At 42.7% G+C, this 21,662-nt stretch overlaps 1 protein-coding gene across 17 annotated transcripts in view; it reads right to left on the bottom strand.

Annotated features, from left to right (window-relative positions):
* Positions 1-21,662, bottom strand: part of nckap5l (NCK-associated protein 5-like) — a 954,759-nt gene that overhangs the window by 121,239 nt on the left and 811,858 nt on the right. For 16 of the 17 annotated variants that reach the window (XR_009511536.1, XR_009511537.1, XR_009511538.1 and 13 more), the window contains 3 exons: positions 12,301-12,489; positions 6,497-10,353; positions 4,255-4,432 (listed from right to left, as the gene is read on the bottom strand). Coding sequence is in view for 14 of the 17 variants with exons in the window: in XM_059966283.1 (XP_059822266.1) it covers positions 4,255-4,432; positions 6,497-10,353; positions 12,301-12,489 (4,224 nt within the window). In the remaining 3 variants the exon portion in view is untranslated. Of the gene's footprint in view, positions 1-4,254; positions 4,433-6,496; positions 10,354-12,300; positions 12,490-21,662 lie in introns of those variants that run through there. The other variant, XM_059966297.1, reaches the window with a different exon arrangement.

The raw sequence follows: 21,662 nt of genomic DNA, 5'->3' as shown, positions 1-21,662 counted from the left end.
ACAGCCTCAAAATTGAGGGGCAACCTTGTAGAACAGAAATAAGGAGGCATTTTTTTAAGCCAGAGAGTAGCAAATCTGTGGGATGCTCTGCCACATTCTGTGGTGGAGGCCAAGTCCATGAGTATATGGGGAGAAGGCCAGAAATCAGGTTGAGGAGGAAATTAAAATTAAGATAAGCCATGATTAAATGGGCCAGATGGCCTAATTCTGCTCCTATGTCTTATGGTCTTATATTCAAAGCGGAAGCTGATAATTTCCTGATCGGTCAGGGCATCAAAGGATCTGGTGAGAAGGCAGGTGTATGGGTTGAGTGGGATCCAGGATCAGGTCTGATAGAATTGTGGAGCCGACTCGATGAGCTGAATGACCTAATTCTTCTCCTATGTTTTATGGTCTTAGGGACCACATTTTGGACCTTGTCAAAAGCCTTGCTAAGCAACATCAACTGCCTTGCCTCCATCAACTTTCCTGGTAACTTCCATGAAAGTCTCTCCAAGATTGATTAGACATGACATAACACACACAAAGCTATACTGACTATCCTTAGTCAGTCCCAGTCTATCCAAATACTTAAATATATGATCCCTTAGAATACCTTCCGATATCTTTCCCACTTCTGATGTCAGATTCACTGGCCTATAATTTCCTGGTTTATGTTCAGAGTTTTTCTTAAACAGTACAATAACATTAGCAATCCTCCAACACCTTACCCATGGCTAAGGATGATTTAAACATCTCTCCTAGAGTCTCTGCAATTTTTGAACAAGCGCCTCACAGGTTCCAAGAGAACATAATGTCAAGTCCTGTGGATTTATCCTCTCTAATTTGCCTCAGGGGAGCAAGCACTTCCTCCTCTGTAATCTGTATTGGGTCCTCTATGTTGCTCCTGCATTGCCTCACTTCTATAGACTCTGTGTCCCCCCACTGAGGAAATACAAATGCAAAAAATTCACTTAGGAACTCCTTCCAGCTCAATGCACAGATTGCAACTCTGATCTTCCAGAAGATCAATTTTGTCCCTTGCTATCCTTTTGCTCTCAATATACCTGCAGAAGCCTTTGGGATTCTCCTGCACCTTTTCTGCTGGAGCAACCTCATGCCTTCTTTTGCTCCTGATTTCCTTCTAAGTGTTCCCTTGCATTTTTGAATTGAAGTGAATTGAATTGAATGACCTTTATTATTATACACAGGTAAAATGAAACTCTGTTTGACTTCCTCTCAGGCAATCAAACAGAGCGGTAGATAAAAACAAGACAATAATAAAAAACAATATTAAATAGATAAGTAGCAGAAAATAAGTTGCAGCAGCACCAGAATGTCACAGTAATGCACAAAGTGCCGTTAGTGAAGCATTTGAGTCCTTGTGTGTGCATGTGTGTGCTCATAGTTTCAGTCATTATTTTATGGGAGTGGTGTGATGGAGGCCACAGCTCTGGGGTAGAAGCTGTTCCTCAGTCTATTTGTTCTGGCTTTTAGTGTTCTGAACCTTTTGCTGGACGACAGCAGGTCAAACAGGGAGTGGCCGGGGTGTGTGGTGTCTCTGGTTATGCTGATTGCTTTCCTCCTGAGTCTGCTAAAATAGATGGTGTCCAGTCCTGGGAGCTCCATCCTGACAATTCGCTGGGCTGCCTTCTTGTCGCTTAGTGGTTGTGCAGCTAGCACTGTGGCACTGTTGGTCAGGATGGTTTCGATTGTGCTTCTGTAGAAGTTAAGCAACAGCTTTTGTGGGAGTTTGTCCTGTTTTAGCTCTCTGAGGAAGAGGAGTCTTTGTTGTGTCTTTTTTACAAGCAGCGAGGTGTTGGTGGTCCACGTCAGCGAGGTGTTGGTGGTCCACGTCAGCGAGGTGTTGGTGGTCCACGTCAGCGAGGTGTTGGTGGTCCACGTCAGCGAGGTGTTGGGGTCCACGTCAGCGAGGTGTTGGTGGTCCACGTCAGCGAGGTGTTGGTGGTCCACGTCAGCGAGGTGTTGGTGGTCCACGTCAGCGAGGTGTTGGTGGTCCACGTCAGCGAGGTGTTGGTGGTCCACGTCAGCGAGGTGTTGGTGGTCCACGTCAGCGAGGTGTTGGTGGTCCACGTCAGCGAGGTGTTGGGGTCCACGTCAGCGAGGTGTTGGTGGTCCACGTCAGCGAGGTGTTGGTGGTCCACGTCAGCGAGGTGTTGGTGGTCCACGTCAGCGAGGTGTTGGTGGTCCACGTCAGCGAGGTGTTGGTGGTCCACGTCAGCGAGGTGTTGGTGGTCCACGTCAGCGAGGTGTTGGTGGTCCACGTCAGCGAGGTGTTGGTGGTCCACGTCAGCGAGGTGTTGGTGGTCCACGTCAGCGAGGTGTTGGTGGTCCACGTCAGCGAGGTGTTGGGGTCCACGTCAGCGAGGTGTTGGTGGTCCACGTCAGCGAGGTGTTGATGGTCCACGTCAGCGAGGTGTTGGTGGTCCACGTCAGCGAGGTGTTGGGGTCCACGTCAGCGAGGTGTTGGTGGTCCACGTCAGCGAGGTGTTGGTGGTCCACGTCAGCGAGGTGTTGGTGGTCCACGTCAGCGAGGTGTTTGTGGTCCACGTCAGCGAGGTGTTGGGGTCCACGTCAGCGAGGTGTTGGGGTCCACGTCAGCGAGGTGTTGGGGTCCACGTCAGCGAGGTGTTGGGGTCCACGTCAGCGAGGTGTTGGTGGTCCACGTCAGCGAGGTGTTGGTGGTCCACGTCAGCGAGGTGTTGGTGGTCCACGTCAGCGAGGTGTTGGTGGTCCACGTTAGCGAGGTGTTGGTGGTCCATGTCAGCGAGGTGTTGGTGGTCCGCAGCAGCTGTTTTGACAACATAACTCCAAGGAACTTCAGGTTTTCCACACTTTCCACTACATCCCCATGTATACGGAGGGGTGTGTACTCTGTCTCCTGAACATTGTACATTGATCTCTTGAAGTCAATGATTATCTCTTTTGTTTTAGAAGTGTTAAGGACCAGATCACGGTCCTTACACCACTCTGTTAGATGATCCAGCTCAAGCCTGTAGGCTGTTTCATCCTCGTCCGAGATCAGGCCAACCACTGTGGTATCGTCCACAAATTTAATTATGGAGTTGGAGGCATAGATGGGGTGCTGTCATGTGTGAAGAGTGTGTAGAGCACAGGGCTCAGCACACAGCCCTGCGGGGTGCCTGTTTTTAAGATGAGGGTGGTGGAGATGGGATTACCAACTCTGACTTGCTGTGGTCGGTCTGTGAGAAAGTCCATGACACATGAGCACAGGGAGGAACCAAGGCCAAGAGTGTTCAGTTTGCTGACCAGTTTATGGGGGATGACTATGTTAAATGCAGATCTGAAGTCCACAAATAAGATCCTCACATAAGTGTTGGGTTCCTCTAAGTGAGTCAGAGCAATATGGAGGGCTGTTGTGATTGTATCCTCTGTGGAGCCTTTGTCCAGTTCAGGTTTCTTGTACTCAATTACCTTGTGTTCCTGCCTGCTTGTATCTGCTATGCACCACCTTTTTCTTAACCAGGATCTCAATAACTATTGAACACCAGGGTTGCCGAAATGAGTTAGACCTTGCCTTTTATTGTGACAACAACATTCAAGCTTGGCACTCTCAAAATTTTACTTTGAAGGATTCTCAGTTATCAAGTACACATTGCCAGAAAATAGCCTCTCCCAATCCACACTTGCCAGATCATTTCCGAAACCATCAAAATTGACCTTTCTTCAATTTAGAATATCAACCCGCAGACCAGACCTATCCTTTTCCATATCTACCTTTAAGTTAATGGTATCACAACCACCAGATGCAAAGTGTCTCCCAATACAAACTTCTGTCACCTGTCCTGTCTCATTTGTCATGCAGGCAGGTTTTTTCTACTGATGCTGGTGGGACATCTGGAAGCCATGAGTTAAGGGTGAAAAGGTCAAAAGTTTAAGTGAAATATGAGGGTTGTGAGTGTGGAATGAGCTGCCAGCACAAGTGGTGCACGCAAGCTCAATTTGAACACTTAAGGGAAGTTTGAGTAGGTACATGGATGGTAGGAATATGGAGGGCTGGATCCCAGTGCTGGTCGATGGGAGTAGGCAGTTTAACTGGCTTGACCCTGACCTTATGGACTGTTTCCATGCTGTGCCTTTCTGTGATTCTATGACTCAGCATCCCAAAAGAGTTCTTGCTGTACTTGCAAATGCATTGAAATGAAATTGAGTAAAAGTCATTGTCATCACAATCACTCTGGGATAGATTATTTACAATTCATACAATATCATACTGAAAAAGCTGAAACTTACTTGAATTTCATTTGGAATCTCAGTAGGTGGTTTCATTTTGTAATTCTTTCCATGGCTTGCCAGAACACTGGTAGAGCTGCTAGGAAATGCGGAGCCATGGGAGATGCCCTTAGACATGTTTCTGGGGGAAACATGATTTGATGCATTTTCCTTCTGATGAGCAGCCTTCTTATCAACTCTGCAGGTAAAAGTGATTCCACTGATGAATTAGACCGTCCTTCTTCAATCAGTCAATTGTTCATTCTACTTTAATGCTGTAAGTAACCTTGCTGTACCTTTCTTTCTCCAGACTCTTGAATGATAAATGTTTTTGACTGCTCCTTAATATATTCTGCCTGTTACTATTTGAGTTAAAATATTCACAACTGTTTCCATGCAGAAGTTTGAATGTTCTGTAACTCAAGTAAATAACCCATTTTCATACATTGACTTATAATTTTGTTAGCAATAATTTTAACTATTTCTCTTCTCTCAAATCTAAATAAAATACTAACAAACTGATAAACAAGAGATTCTCCAGAGTAACACACTCAGAATCTGGAGGAACTCAACAGGCCAGGCAGCATCTATGGAAAAGTGTGAACAGTCGATGTTTTGGGTCGAAATCCTTCATCAGGACTGGAAAGGAAGGGGAAGAAGCCTGAATAAAAATATGTGGGGAGGGAAAGAAGATCAAGCTAGAAGCTGATTGGTGAGACCCAGTGAGGGGAAAGGTAGGTAGTTGGGGGAGGGGAGATGAAGTGAGAACTGGGAGGAGATAGGTGGAAAAGGTGAAAGGCTGGAGGAGGATTCTGAAAGGAGAAGAGAGTGGACCATGGGAGAAAGGGGAGAAAGGGAAGGAATAGGGGCATCGGAGGGAGGTGATGGGCAGATGAGAAGAGAAGAGGTAAGAATGAAACAAAGTGACAAATTAACAACATGAAATTTTCTGGGTAAGAGTCACAGGTAACTTCAGGAAAACACACGTCGGGTAAATGATAACTTTTTGTCTGACCATTGAAGTGCATTGACTTGTGCTCATACTCAATAGTCCATTCACTGTGAGACATCATCATTTCACTTTGTTGTAATGAGGCAGGGGGAGGCAGTAAATAACTGCATGTGTTAATCAATACCAGTTATTGCACTGGAGGTAATCAGGAGGCATTTACTATAATTGCTGTATCACATGATCTGTGTATAATTTTGGACATAGACAAAACAGACATATGAACTTCTGTAAAAATGGAACTCCTTCATAACCTGCAGCTGATGTGATATTGAATTCACTGATTCTGACTTGTGCTTTCTTTCTACTCTTTCCTCTGCTTAATTCCCAGCTTTCTCTATCTGTTTCTTCCATGTTCTGTCAAGTTCCAGATTCCTGCCTTTCTCTTGGTTGCAATTTTATCAGCTCATATTTTCAGCAATTACCTAAGCAAAACAAAACTAAAAGCTTAATTGTTTTAGTTTTTGAATTTAGACACAAGAGGTTCTGCAGATGGTGGACATCTGGAGCAATGTGCTGGAGGAGTTTGTGGATAGAATAAACAGTTGATGTTTTGGGCTGAGACCCTTCATCAAGACTCATTATTGAATTGTGCAATGTAGGTACTTGACAAAATTTGATGCAGATACAGCACTGTGCAAAAGTCTAAAGCATGTGCAAAAATATTCTGCAAAGCAAAGATGCCTTGAATTGAAAAGTTTCTAAATATTAAACAATTTACTATAAAGAGCAGTAAGCAACAAAGAAATAAATCAAATCAATATTTGGTGTGACCACCCTTTGCCTTTAAAACTGCATCAATTCTCTTTGGTAAAATATCAGATAGTTTTCTAAGAAAATTATCTTTCTATATGTTTGGCATCCCAACATTTCAGGGTAATGTTCATTGAGTAATCTTAGTTATTTAGGTTGCTCCAAGCATCTTGCAGAACTTCCAACTGTTTTTCCGCAGACTCTAAACGTCTCGATTGCTTCTGTCTCTCCAAGTATCCCCAGGCAGCCTCGATGATGTTGAGATCAGGGCTCAGTGGAGGCCACACCATCTGAAAACAGATAAAAATTCTTGGGTGCCTAGAACTTTTGCACAGTTCTGTATAGGTTGTAAATTTTTGGAGTATGTCTCTAAAATCCATTGTTAAAAATGAGATGTGGAGTTGAAATAATGACTAAAAATAAATAAGATTACTCAATGAACATTACCCTGAAATGTTGGGATACCAAACGTATGGAAGTTAAATTTAATAGGATTATTACCTGTGCAAGAGCTCTTGCATGAACTCATCATTTGTTGACTCTTTTGTGGGAATATTGTGATCTTTAAAACCTTGATGTTTGGATGCAAGATTTATTTTTCTACTGTAGTATGTTTCCTGGGTTGTGAACTCAGAACCTTTACTTGGATAATCATGTTCTAACTTTTTGACATAATGCGATTCTCTTTTGGTGACATCATTCTCTCTTTCACATCCAGTTTCATTTTTTCTTTTATCCTTTTTCTTATCGAATTTTGTTTGCTTGATTCCAGAACTGGTTCCACTTTTGGTTGCTTTTTTCTCATCCTTGGATTTAGAATCATCAGACATTTTGCTATTGGGAGCTGGCAACTTACTCTTTCGGAAACCAAACCATTTGGCTATTGAAGGCCCCGTCTTCTGTTTACTTTCTGAAAACTGAACTTTGCCCCGTTGTTGCAACTTCTGCATATTTTCCTGGATTCCCAGCATGACTTTTGCTTCAATGCTGCATTGTGTCTCAGCAACAGAAGGAGGGATGAGTACCTTGCCAGGATTCTCAGGCCTTTTGGATAGATTTTCCTGTTTTTTCGCAACTTTTGCCAAATTCAGTTCAGAGGGACTCTGCGATTTGCATGGATTTTCCGCAGAAGACATATTTGGTGATGACTGAGACTCAAATCCAGAAAGCATTACGTTTTTTCCTTTCTGTGGCATTGGTTTCATTTTCTTCTCACTGAGAGGTAGGCTTCTGCTTTCTTTTTGAGGAGGCGACTGTCTGCCACTACACTTGAAAGTACTAAGCTGACCGTCAGCTTTTGGTGGAGTTCTACAAGGCAACTTGCTAGGACTACTATGGTGGCTACTTGAGCTGCTTATACTTCCATTTGATACCTGTCGTGTGTAGGAAACATCGGCTTTTCTTGGAGAATGTGAAGCACTTTGGGTAGCCGAGGAGCCACAGGCTGGTTTAGTTTGCATTGCTTCTGCTGCACCGGTGGAGTTCTGCCACGTCAAGGAATTACCTCTGTCACTTGTGTTTGTAATAATTTGTGTTCGCACCTTTCCAGGCCCATCCACCAGCGAAACAGAAGGCTTCTCCCCGGACTGATTGCTAAAACTCTGGCTTCGAGCTTTGGCACCGTTCATACCTAGAGCCGGTTTAAGATAAGGTTTGCTGTTAACTGAAACTGACCTCTTAAACACTTTAATTTCCATGTTATTAACATCATTTCCATCTGTAGAGTTTCTGCAATATTTCATTTCACTCTCAAGTTCAGCAGGTAAACCTGCTTTAACAACAGGAGGATCCTGAAGGTTGCCTGCATTCTCATTATCAACTATTGAACCTTCAGATACATCAACTTGCTCAGATTTTCCCCAAGTTACGTTTCCTTTAGAGTAGATATTAATACTGTCTTTCTCATGCTTCCCAGGTACAGTTGAACTTTTTCTCAACAATGGTGGTGATTTCAAGAATAGCTTAAGTCCAACAGGAATACGAGTTTTGGGTTTTTGTTCTTCAAAGCGTGAAAAGGTTGGGTGTTTATCAGTAGAACCGGTTGGAGACTGGCAGTGCTGTGGCTGAGCTGAGGGTTCATTTATACTTGGTACATGGCACTGTGGCGATGCTGGTAACATCTTACATGGTGTGCATTGCATTGTCAAGTCAATTTTGCATAATTGCCCTGTTTTGGCAGAAAATGTGTTTTGAAGTGAGGGATCCTTTTGGTTTGCATGATTGCATGCTAAACTTTTAATCATTTTAGCAGCTGCTTGAGGACAAGATTCAATGTGCATTGATGAAGTGTTTGAGCAATTTGTTTTCACAGATTTTTTTTCAGAAGACATTCCAGTCAAATCATTTGAGGTTTCATTTGACTCCTGTGACAGATGTGCTGAGTTTTGCAAAGCAGCTTTTTCATGGTGGGAGCTGCTCAAATCAGCGATTGTTGGGGACTGCTGGTTTAGTTGATTTTCTGTTTCCTTTGTCATTGGGGAGGCAGGCAATGCTGCACTAGTGATTCCCGATGGCTTTAAAGATAGACATATGGGTGCATCCTTATCTGGCATAACAGGTGTGGATGTTTTGGATTTTGCAGTTATATTCAGAGAATGTTCACAATTTGGTCTAAAAAGCAAGGAAGTGGTTCTGCCTGGTGGAAGTGGAGGTGAAGGTGATGGAGATTTAATTTCCTCCGACTCTAAGGAATCATGTTTATCTCGTGTGGGATGTTCTCCAAGATCCACCATCGGCTTTCCGGAAAATAAAGATCCTTGTAAAATCCCATAATGACTCTTGCCTCCTTCATTGCATGATGCAATCTTAGAGCTTAGAGGAAGTGGTGGACTGCATTTTGGAACGTTATCATTTTTTAAACCATTATTAATACTGACATTTGGTATTTTTAAGTATTTAGAGACTTTTGTACCTGGTGGAGACTTATCTTGGTTAAGAGAGCCAAATGGTGCAGGCAAATGGGGAGTGTCATTTCCATTTATGTGACAGGATTTTTGCGATGAGCCCTGCCCTCTGTTGGGTATTTTGGTTAGATATGGCTTTTGAATAGAATGAGCTGGTACAGAGTTTGATGTAGAAGCTGTGCTACAAGTCGGCTTCAATGTTTTTTGCTGTTGAGGGCTGTGTTGAGATAATGGCCTTTTGGAATTTCCAGTGTCTGCACAAACAACAGAACTAAATGATTTCTTGTCGACTTTAAGATCATCTAATGGATTTTGCAGCACGTGACCTTGCAGTGACTCTAAGATTGTACGGTTCCTTGCATCACTTCCTCGTTGACAAGTGATCAGTCCTTGAGGCAGCAGTCTAGTGTCATCTACTGCAAAATCAGTTTGCTGGCAATTCCCATCTGGAGCATTTGGAAAGGAAATCTGATTTGAAGACAGGGTGACACTTGCGGTCTGTTGGGAATTAAACCTAATTGGCTGGCCATCTTCAGCATCAAACACTATTGTGATGCATTCTTCAGATGATGTTTTCACAAACTTGGTTGTTTGACAGTTATCTTTCAGTAAGTTCGATGTCTGTGGATTATTGTCAGAGCAAGGTGAAAAATGGCCTTCATCTTTATCAGCAGAAGAGAAGAATGTTTTTTTACAACTAAGTGGGTTTGCATGACTCACTGCCTGTTTGTCACTTAAAAAACTTGATACAAGTTCAGAGGAATTTATCTTTTCAGTGTTTTCCAGTTGAGTTTCATCCAACTTCTCAATATCCTCTGTGTCAGACAGCTGGATCGCCAAATCCTCATAGTGCAGTTTGGTAGAATTAAATTGCAGTTTTGTTGCAGGCAACTTATTATTTGTACAAAACTTGTCACTAGACTGTAAACTAGTGACAAAACTCGTCAGCTTTTCAGGCTTTTCTCTTGAGCTTAGGTGTGTGAGCCTTTCTGAAACATTGTGATCCCAATCAAACAGACTTTCAGAAATACTGTGTGTTAGTTTTTTACAAAATGATTTGCAATCTTTACTTGGCACTTCATTTATTATGATTGCTGTGTAGTCATCATCTGCATCGTCATTTGAATCAGAATCATACTCAAATGGTTTGTACTGATCTATGCATACTATTTTATCAGCGGCCTTGAAAGGTGTAGGAGTTTTATCCTTATTGCGATTCCGACATCTTAGGCCAAGTGAGTAAATTCCTTCATTGGAGTTCATGCAATCCTTGTAAGCCCATGTTGACACAAGTGAAGGTGGTTCCAAGAAAGACCCTTTTTTCTGAAGCTTTTTTAATCCTTCCAAGATGTGGCATTCTTTTTCTCGAGTTGGAGGTAGTTCTTCTGCAGGACTAGAGAGGTTGCTGGGAAGTGACGAGCCAATGCTGAGTCTTGTTTCCCAGTTTAATGATGACTGTTAGTGGAGAGAAATAATACAGATAAATATTCCAGCCAGAATGTTAATAAGCTGACAACAAGATTCAACAATTTCTTCATCAATCAAATATAAATTATGCATTAAAGAACCAGCAACATTCATTTACCCAAGTAAAGAAGCATTCTCAGGAACATGTGTGACTATGTGTTTATGGTCTCATTCATTAATGAACAATACATAGACACTAGCATTCCTTGGCAGATCTGACTTAGAGAGCAGATAATTTGTGCATCAGTGATCAGAATTGAGGACAGGACTGGACTCTATTGGGAATCCTTTCTATCTTTTGTTTGAAGGCTGGGTGACCACAGTTTAATTTTCCGTCCAATAACCTGATGCTTCTTCCATCTTACAAGACATGGTTTGCTTCACTGGGAGTACAAATCCAGGAAAGAATGGCATTCTTTTGGTGCTCGTGGGACTCCATGGCTGGAGCAATATATGTAATAACAATAATCTGGCACTCTACCAGAGAATCAAGATAGTGGCATTAGTGTAAATATGTAGACTTGGGCCATGCAGATAAGTCCCATCTTTTATCTCATCATTTAGGACAACCTCTTAGCCTGCAGTAGGGCAGGCAATAGTTTCACTCCAGATATGCTAACAAGGGTCAATCTTAATTATTTGCCAATCTGCAGAACATTTTATTACCAGCTAAATCTATACATGCCGCCAAAAGAGATGGGGGGGGGGGGGATCTTAAATGGATCTGCATTTCCACAGGAGATGGACACAGAGACTCGAGGAGTGAGGCAAAGCAGCACCGACTTCATGGACCCTACACAGATTACTGAGGAGGAGGCATTTGCTGTCTTGTAGAAAATCAGGGTGGACAAATCCCCAAAGCTTCGCAAGGTTTTCCCTTGGACTCTGTGGGAGGCAAATGCAGATATTACTGGGGGCCCTTAGTAAGGATTGGAGGACAACTAATGTTGTTCTGCTGTTGAAGGAAGGCTCAACGAAGAAACCAGGAAATTAGTGTGGTAAACCTGACATCAGTAGTGGGAAAGTTATTGGAAATTATTCAAAAGGATTGGATATATGAGCATTTGGCTAGACAGGGATTGATTAGGGATGGACAGTATGGCTTTGTATGTGGTAGGTTGTGTCTAACTAATCTTACAGAGTTTTTTGAGGAAGTTACCAGGAAAGCTGACAAAGAAGGCAAGGCAGTGGATGTTATTTATATAGACTTCAGCACGGCATTTGACAAGATCCCACATGGGAGGTTGGTCAAGAAGGCTCAGTTGCTTGGCATTCAAGACAAGCTAGTAAATTGTATTAGACATTGGCTTTGTGGGAGAAGCCAGAGCGGTAGTAGATGGTTGCCTCTCTGCTGGAGGTCTGTGACTAGTCGATTGATGCTGGGTACATTGTTGTTTGTCATCAGTGATCTGGATGATCATTTATGGGTGACACCAATACTGGGAGTGTAATGGACAACAGGGAAAACTACCAATGCTTGCAGTGGGATTTGGACAAGCTGGAAATGATGCTCCCAGGAGACGCCCTGACAGCAGTGCTTCTGGGAGGTGCCCCAACTGCAACGTTCCCGGGAGGTGCCCCAACTGTGACATTCCCAGGAGATGGCCTGTGAATGACACTCCTGGGAGGCACCCCGATAGCGACATTCCCAGGAGACGCCCCAACTGCGACTTTCTTGGGAGGTGCCCTGACAGCAGTGCTCCCAGGAGATGCCCTGTCAATGACATTCCCATGAGACGCCCCAACTGTGACATTCCTGGGAGACGCCCTGACAGCGACATTCCCGGGAGACGCCCTGATAGCGATCCTCCCAGGAGATGCCCTGTCAATGACATTCCCGGGATTCGGCCTGACAGTGACATTCCCAGGAGATGCCCTGTCAATGACGTTCCTGGCAAACCCTTGTCAAATGAAGTTCAGTTAATCAGACTGTACCCTCTTACTCCATGTCCTTCCTTCATTCCAAGTATAGGAGCCACTTGAATGTTCACTGCAGGCACTTGAGATAGAGAGTTCACTGCTACTACAGCTGCTCCTGGGATAAAGTTGGCTAGGTACTGTCAGATTTAATTGACTCTGACACTTTAAAACCGATACATTTGATGGTGTATTTGCATGAGCTTCCTGTTAATAGAAAAAAAGAATACTCGTCACATTGGAACTACTCTTTTCATACATAGTTAACAGAGAAACATTTTCTGGTCATCTGTCACTTCCAATGCACAAGCAGATATTTGTATTTGTTCCAGTTTGCTCTAACCTTTTGTAGAGCTTCCTTTCACTTCATATCGCAACAAAAGTTACACTGATCATTTTGGCATATCATACTGTCCAGTGTTTTATCATTTTTCCCCAGAATTTACTTCTGATTCTTTTCTGTGAATTCAGACATCAAATTATTCCATGTGACTCAGTTGTGTTGTTTTAAATTAACTGGAGAAAATCAGGAAACCTTATAAGTAAATAAAAGATGAATGGGGAGAAAGAAATGTTAATACTGTGAGTGTGGATCCCGAGCTGGTTTTGAAAAGGTTGTAAAGCTTAAGTATTAAACTAGAGAAATTTTGCAGATGCTGTAGATCCGAGCAACACATACAAAATGCTGGAGGAACTCAGCATCTGGGAAAAGAGTAGAGTCGATGTTTCGGGCCGAGACCCTTCAGTGGGACCACCAGAACAGCTGAAGCATGTCTCTTTCTAGACATTTGGCAGATTGCAAAGTCTCTGCTTAATCCCCTTTAAGAGTCAAACAAACATGTTTGTTTCTAGAAAAATGCTGATTAGTGACAGAAAGAACAGTTAAAGTAGGTTTGTGGAAAGAGGTTAATGCTTAAGTCAAAGAGCCTTTGTCAAAATTCCTAATCTTAACTGAAACATTATCAGTGTTTGTTCTGCCACTTATACCATCTAACCCATAGAGTGTTTCCATTTTTTCCTCAATTTTCACATTTCAAGTCCAAAGTTCAAAGTAAATCTATTATCATACATATATGTCACCATATAAAACACTGAGATTCATTTTGTTGCAGGCATACTTAATAAATCTATAGAATAATATCAATTACCAAATCAGTTAAAGACCACACCACCCCTGATGTTCAACAAGAGTGCAAAAGACAAAAATAAATAATAACAATAACAATAATAAATAAGCAAAAATATTGAGAACATGAGATGAAGGGCCCTTGAAAGAGAGTCCCTAGGTTGTGGGTTCATTCCAATTATGGGGCAATTAAAGCTGAGTGAAGTTATCCATTCCAGTTAAAGACCCTAATGGTTGAGGGATAATATCTGTTCCTTAACCTGGTGCTGAGAGTCCTGAGGCTCCTGTACCTTCTTCCTGATGGCATTTTTAGTTTTTATTTTTTTTACTCAAAAAAGTTTGCTTTAAAGTTGTTAAAGTTAGTTAAGATGCATGTTATGTGAAAAAGGCTAGGCCAAACTGTTGAACTGCATTTATCTTTAAAAAATTAATCTTTCAGAAGTTGCTAAAATCCTAAAAGATGCATCACTGTCCCATCATGTTAAAAGCAATTTAAACTTAGAAATTAACATTTGATTAAATTATTCCTAGCAAAGAAAACTGCCGATTCTTCTTTCATAGAGCCATACAAAATATACAAAATTTACAATATAGAAGGCGATTAATTTGGCCCATCCCATTATGTCAGCTAGTTCCTCAGGTCATAAATCCAAACACACTAACAAAACTGAGAGGTTTTGCTTCAACGACCCTCTTGGGCTATAATCTCAAGATCAGAATCAGAATCAGGCTTATTATCACTGGCATGTGTCGCAAAAGTTGTTAACATAGCAGCAGCCGTACAATACAATTCATAATATAGAAGAAAATAAATTAATTAATTAATTGCTGTATATGCATATTGAATAAATTAAAAATCGTGCAAAAGCAGAAATAATATATATTAAAAAATTGAGGTAGTGTCCAAGAGTTCAATGTCCATTTAGGAATCAGATGGTAAAGGGGAAGAAGCTGTTCTTGAATCACTGAGTGTGTGCCTTCAGGCTTCTGTACCTCCTACCTGATGGCAACAGTGAGAAAAGGGCATGCCCTGGGGATGCTGGAGGTCCTTAATGATTGACACTGCCTTTGAAGATGTCCTGGGTACTTTGTAGGCTAGTATCCAAGATGGAGCTGACTAAACTTACAACCCTCTGCAGCTTCTTTTGGCCCTGTGCAGTGACAGATTCCCACCATCCTCCAGATGACACACTTTTGTTGATCTCCCTCTGATCTTTCCACCAATAACTGGAAGTCTAAATTTCCTGGTTTTTGATGCCTCGGCTAAGGGAAATAGATCCTTCTTATTTAATCCCCAGGGCCTTCACAGCTTTACTCACCTCATTAAAGCAGACAGTCAGTGTCCTTTGTTCCAAAGAAATCTACTCTATTTCGCTCAATTATTCTTCATAGCTACAGTTTGGGAGTCCTAGCAACACTATTGTAGATCTCCTTAGTACTCTCACCACCTGTGATGCTGCTGAAAGTAAACTTGTCACTGCACTTGCAGTACCCATACACATAATTGTGCAGAAGACAATAAACTTAATTTTGACCAGTGCAATCACATCTTTCCGGTAAGATGATGACCACAACTGTAAACAAGATGCAAACCACGTCCTAACTGGTGTTGTAAGCAGTTCCACCCTAACCTCCATGTTCTCATGCTCCATTCCAAAGCTAATAAAAGAAAGCTTCCAACATACCATTTCAAAATACTGACTAACACTGTTACATTTTTATTTGTTACACCGTACCTGGTCCATGGCATTTCATCACCAGGGACATCCCATTGGTCCAATTCCCCTGCTCCCACCCACTGCAATTTGTTTCACTACATATGCGTTCACTCCCATTTCATTCTTTTCACCCAAACAAAGAGAAAAATTTTGTTCATTCATTATGTGTCGTGTTGTGTGATGTGGGTGATCACAGCCTTTTCGTGACCATGGCTATTCTTGGCAAATTTTTCAACAGAAATGGTTTGCCATTGCCTTCTTCTGGGCAGTGTCTTTACAAGACGGGTGACACCAGACATTATCAATACCCTTCAGAGATTGCCTGGCATTTGTGGTCACATAACCAGAACTTCTAATATGCACCAGCTGCTTGTACGACCATCCACCACCTGCTCCCATGGATTCATGTGTGCCTAATTGGTGTGCTAAGTAGGTGCTCCACCTTCCCAAATGTGAGGAACAAATTCATTCTTCACACCATACTGTGAAAAAGCCTTAGGCACCCTAAGACCTATATATACCTAAGACTTTTGCACAGTTCTGTACTCAAAAAATCCATAGTATGGTGGTGGCATCCATCGGTCTCGAGAGACCACGGATCTGCGCCTGGAGTTTCCAGGGCGCAGGCCTGGGCAGGGTTGTATGGGAGACCAGCAGTTGCCCAAGCTGCAGGCCTTCCCCTCTCCACCCCACCAATGTTGTCCAAGGGAAGGGCACTAGGACCCATGCAGCTTGGCACCGGTGACGTCGCAGAGCAATGGGTTGTTAAGTGCCTTGCTCAAGGACACAAACACGCTGCCTCAGCTGAGGCTTGAACCAGTGACCTTCAGGTTACTAGTCTGATGCCTTGCCCACTAGGTCACGCACCAACACAATCCATAATATAAAAACAGCCATAACAGAATCAATGAAAGACTACACCAAGTTGGACATTCAATCAATGTGCAAATGCAAAAAGAAATAAATAAAAATAATAATATATCAGCAATAAATATTGAGAACATGAGATGAAGAACCTTTGAAAGTGAATCCCTTGGTAGTGGGAACATTTCAATGACTGGGCAAATGAAGTTGAGTCCAGTTATCCCCTTTGATTCAAGAACCTGATGGTTGAGGGGTAATAACTGTTCCTGATCCTGTTGGTGTGGGTCCTGAGGCTCCTGCACCTTCTTCCTGATGTCAACTGTGAGAAGAGAGCATGACCTGTGAGGCAGGGGTCCCTGATGATGGATGCTGCTTTCCTGTGACAACACTTTGTGTAGATGTGCTCAACGGTGGGGAGGGCTGTACCTGTGATGGCCTCAGCCGTATCCACTACTTTTAGTAGGATTTTCCATTCAGCAGTGCCTTGAACATAACATAAGCTCTTTCTTTTCAAATACCACCCTGTCCTCAACAATTTCACTTCCGTAAACTCCTCTGTCACCTTGATCATGAACAATTACTTGTGGCATGACAAACTCCAAGGCTCAAAATTCTGCTTTTCCCTGCCTAAACCTCTCCATCTCACTTCATCTCCTCATTAACACTATCCCTTTGACTAATGATCAACTAAATTAATATGTCCTCATAAATCTCAGCTTAATTTTAAAAATTTTAATCCTATAGAACATGGTGGGATTTCTTGTGACAGAAGTATTTTGTCATCCTTTATTGCTAATGCTGACTATCTGGCTGTATTTCCAATTGTTTCTGAATTTGTTTCATATGTCAAGCATTTGAGTTTCTTACTTTTGGAAGACAAGTATGACATATTTTAGTCTCCTGAAAAGCATAAAAAAATACATTCACTTAGGTGTTAAAATATCTGAAATTCATTTAATGCTCACTCAATGTAAACTATTTCTGAGACTGGCCTGTGGACATTGCCCTAGATTTTTCAAAATATGAATTGTGTTACAGAGATGAAAGCATCCAAGCCTGGGTACAGTAACTAGCTCATTAGTATAGATCATGATGCTTTTTAATGACATCATTGAAAAAGATAACATTAGTAAAATTGATATCAAGATAGTCACGAGAGTGGAACAAAAGAAGTCAAAGCCTGCATAAGAGCCAAAGAGGGAGCATATAATAGGCAAAAATTTGTGGAAAGTTAGAGGATTGGGAAGTTTTTAAAAAACAGCATGAGGAGGTGAAGACGGAATATGAAAGTGAGATAACCAATAACATCAAAGAGTAAACCACAAGATTCTTCAGATCCATAAAGTGTAAAAAAGAGGCGAGACAAACGAAAAATGATGCTGGAGAGGAGGTTATGGAGTTCAAGCAGATGGCAGTCAAACTGAATAAGTATTCTGGATCAACCTTCACTGTGGAAGACATTAGCGGTATGCTGGAAGTTCAAGAATGTAAACAGGCAAAAGAGTGTGAAGTTACCATTACTAGGGAGAAGGTTCTTGGGAAACTGAAAGGTCTGAAGGTAGATAACTCACCTGAATCAGATGGTGCACATTCCAGAGTTCTAATAGAGGTGGCTGAGGAGATTGTGGAGACATTAGTAATGACCTTTCAAGAATCAGTAGACTCTGGAATGGTTCTGGACAATTGGAAAATTCCAAAAAGTAACTCCACTCCTCAAGAAGGGATTGAGGCAGAAGAAAGGAAACTACAGGCTGCCAGTTAGTTTGACCTCTGGTTGGGAAAATGTTGGAATCAATTGTTAAGTATGTGATTTTGAGTTCTTGGAGGCACATGATAAAATAGGTCATAGTCAGCATGGCTTCTTCAAGAGAAAACCTTGTCTGACAAATCGGTTGGAATTCTTTGAAAAAATAACAAGCAGGATAGACAAAGGAGAATTGGTTGATGTTGTTTACTTGGACTTTCAGAAGGTCTTTGACAAGGTGCAACAAATGAGGCTGCTTAACAAGTTATAAGCCCATGGTATTATAGGAAATTTTTGAGCATCGATAAAGCACTGGCTGATTGGCAGGAGGCAACGAGTGGGAATAAAAGGAGCTTTTTCTGGTTGGCTGCCAGTGACTAGTGGTGTTCCACAGGGCCCTGTGTTGGGACATTCTTTTTACATTATAAGCAAATGATTTGGAAGACAGAATTGATGGCTTTGTTGCAATGTTTGCAGAGTATATGAAGATGGCAGAGGGGCAGGCAGTTTTGAGGATGTAGAGAAGCTACAGAAGGACAGACAGATTAGGAGAATGAGAAAAAAAGTGGCAGATGGAATATAGTGTTGGGAAGTGTATGGTTATCCACTTCAGAAGGAAAGGATGGACTATTTTCTAAATGGAGAGAAAATACAAAAGAACTGGGGTGCAAGGGGATTTGGTTGTGCAGGATTCCCCAAAGGTTAATTTTCAGGCTGAGTCTGGTGAGGAAGGCAAATGCAATTATAGCATTTACTTCAAGAGGACTAGAATATAAAAGCAAGGATGTAATGTTGAGATTTATAAAGTACTGGTGAGGCGTCACTTGGAGTATTGTGAACAGTTTTGGTCCCATTATAACTGGCGCACCAATCGTGAGTTGGAGAGCTACAAGAGAGGAGGTGGCACACAGGTCCGGGAGTGAAGTTCAAAAGCGAAAGCTTTGCGGTGACTCAGCTATAACCGGCGCACCAGTTGCGTGTTGAAGAACAGGGAAGGTCAGGCATAAAAGGAAGACACTGCCCAGTAGAGCAGACATCGACAGGGAGGTCTGAATCAGAGTGGTAGGGCTTTGACTCATTTGGGCCTCGGTGAGGTAAGTGAGTAAGCGGGCTTTGCTTTTCCTTGTATTTTTGGAGTAATGGAGGGCATGTCGGTAGGGTTAGTACTTTGCTCTGGGTGTCAGATGTGGGAATCCTGGGAATCTTTCAGTCTCCCAGATGGCCACATCTGCACCAGGTGTAACAAGATGCAGCTCCTGAGAGACGATGTTAGCAATCTGGAGCTGCAGCTTGATGACCTACTGCTTATTAGAGAAAGTGAGCAGGAGATAGAGAGGAGCTACAGGGAGTTAGTCACCCCGAGGCTGCAGGAGTTAGACAAGTGGGTGACTGTCAGGGAAGGGAAGGGAAGAGCTCAGATAGTAGAGAGCCCCACAGTGGCCATCTTCCTCAGTAATCATCATCTCGTTTTGGATGTGGTTGATGGGGATGACCATGGTGATCGGGTCTCTGGGACTGGTTCCGTGGTGCAGAAAGGAGAGAAGATGAGGAATGCAATAGTCATAGGGGATTCCATAGTGAGGGGAACAGACAGGAGGTTCTGTCAGCCTGATAGATACCTGCATGGTGTGTTGCCTCCCTCGTTCCAGGGTATGGGGTGTATTGGATCGAGTGCAGAGGATTCTGAAGGGAGAGGGTGAACAGCTAGAAGTCTTGATACATGTTGGTACCAATAACAGAGGTAGAAAAAGGGAGGAGGTCCTGAAGAGAGAATGCAGGAAGTTGGGTAGGAAGCTGAAAAGCAGGACCTCCAGGGTAGTAATCTCAAGATTGCTGCCCTGTGCTATGTACTGACAAGTGGAAGAATAGCATGATCGGGCGTGTTAATGCGTGGCTGAGAGACCTGTGTCGGGGGCAGGGCTTTGGGGTCCTGGGTCATTGTGGCCTCTTCAGGGGGGAGGGGGTGGGTATGACCTGTACAAAATGGACAGGTTTCACCTGAACCCAAAGGGGTCCAATATCCTAGCAGGCAGGTTTAATAGAGCTGTTAGGGAGGGTTTAAACTAATTTGGCAGGGGGATGGGAACTAGAGTGATAATGCTGAGGAAGAGGAAAACAGAAATAAATCAAAGAGAGCTGGCAATAGAGATGATAGAAAGGACAGGCAGGAGATGAAGGATAATCACAGCCAGTGGAATGATTTACAGGGTAATAGAGACGTGATGCAGTTAAAACAGAAAGCTATCTCTGAAACTTGGCTAAAGGATGGCTGCCATTGGGAGCTGAATGTCCAAGGATATATGGTGTACCAGAAAGATAGGTTAGTAGGCAGAGGGGGTGGTGTGGCCCTACACAAAAGAAATAATATTAAATCATTAGAAGGGATGACATAGGATCGGAAGGTGTAGAATCACTGTGGGATGAGTTAAGAAATGGCAAGGGTAAAAGGACCCTAACTGCAATTGTATACAGGCCTCCAAACAGCAGGCGGGGTATGGATTACAAATTACAGCAGGAGGTGGACAAGGCGTGTCAGAAGGGCAATGTCATGATATTTGTTGGGGATTTTCACATGAAAGTAGATTGGGAAAACCAGGCCAGTACTGGACCTCAAGAGAGAGAATTTGTAGAATGTCTAAGGGATGGCTTTTTAGAACAGCTTGTTGTTGAGCCCTGTAGTGGATCAGCTGTACTGGATTGGGTGCTGTGCAATGATCCAGAGGTGATCAGAGAGCTTCAGGTTAAGGAACCCTGGGGGAGCAAGTGATCACAGTATGATCAAGTTCACTTTGAAATTTGAGAAGGAGAAGCTAAATTCCAATGTGTTGGTATTTCAGTGGAATAAAAGGCAATTACAATGGCATAAGAGGTGAACTGGCCAAAACTGACTGGAAAGGGACACTAGCAGGGCAGCCATGGCTACAGTCTGCAAAAAAAAAATGAGGGAAGTACAAGACAGATACATTCCAAATAAGAAATTTTCGAATGGAAGAAGGACACTCCCAAGGCTGACAAGTGAAGTCAGAGGCAAAGTAAAAGCAAAAGAGAGGACATACAAGGAAGCCAAAGCTAGTGGGAAGATAGAGGATTGGGAAGCTTTTAAAAACTTGCAGAAAGAAACTAAGAAGGTCATTGAGAAGGAAAAGATGAATTATGAAAGGAAGCTGGCGTCTAATACCAAAGCAGATATTAAAAGCTTTTATAAGTGTATAAAGGGTAAAAGAGAGTTGAGGATCAAAACATAGAAACATAGAAAACCTACAGCACAATACAGGCCCTTCGGCCCACAAAGTTGTGCTGAACATGTCCCTACCTTAGAAATGACTACCAGGCTTACCTATAGCCCTCTATTTTACTAAACTCCATGTACCTCTATACACCTCTATCAGGTCACCTCTCATCCTCCGTCACTCCAAGTAGAAAAGGCCGAGTTCACTCAACCTATTCTCATAAGGTATGCTACCCAATCCAGGCAACATCCTTGTAAATCTCCTCTGCACCCTTTCTATGGCTTCCACATCCTTTCTGTAATGAGATGACCAGAACTGAGCACAGTACTCCAAGTGGGGTCTGACCAGGGTCCGATGTAGCTGCAACTAAATCCCACAGTTCAAGGCCAATGCACCATATGCCTTCTTAACCATAGAGTTAACCAGTGCAGCTTTGAGCGACCCCAAGATCCCTCTGATCCTCCACACTGCCAAGAGTCTTACCATTAATACTATATTCTGCCATCATATTAGATATAGGACCAATAGAAAATGACGCTGGAGATATTGTACGGAGAGATGCAGAGATGACAGAGGAACTGAATATGTATTTTGCATCAGTCTTCACAGTGGAAGACATCTGCAGTATACCGGACATTCAAGAGTGTCAGGGAAGTGAAGTTTGTGCAGTGAAAATTACAACTGAGAAGGTGCTCAGG

Source organism: Hypanus sabinus, chromosome 4, assembly GCF_030144855.1.
Source record: "Hypanus sabinus isolate sHypSab1 chromosome 4, sHypSab1.hap1, whole genome shotgun sequence".
Taxonomy (NCBI): Eukaryota; Metazoa; Chordata; class Chondrichthyes; order Myliobatiformes; family Dasyatidae; genus Hypanus; species Hypanus sabinus.
This window is presented reverse-complemented; position numbering and strand designations above follow the sequence as displayed.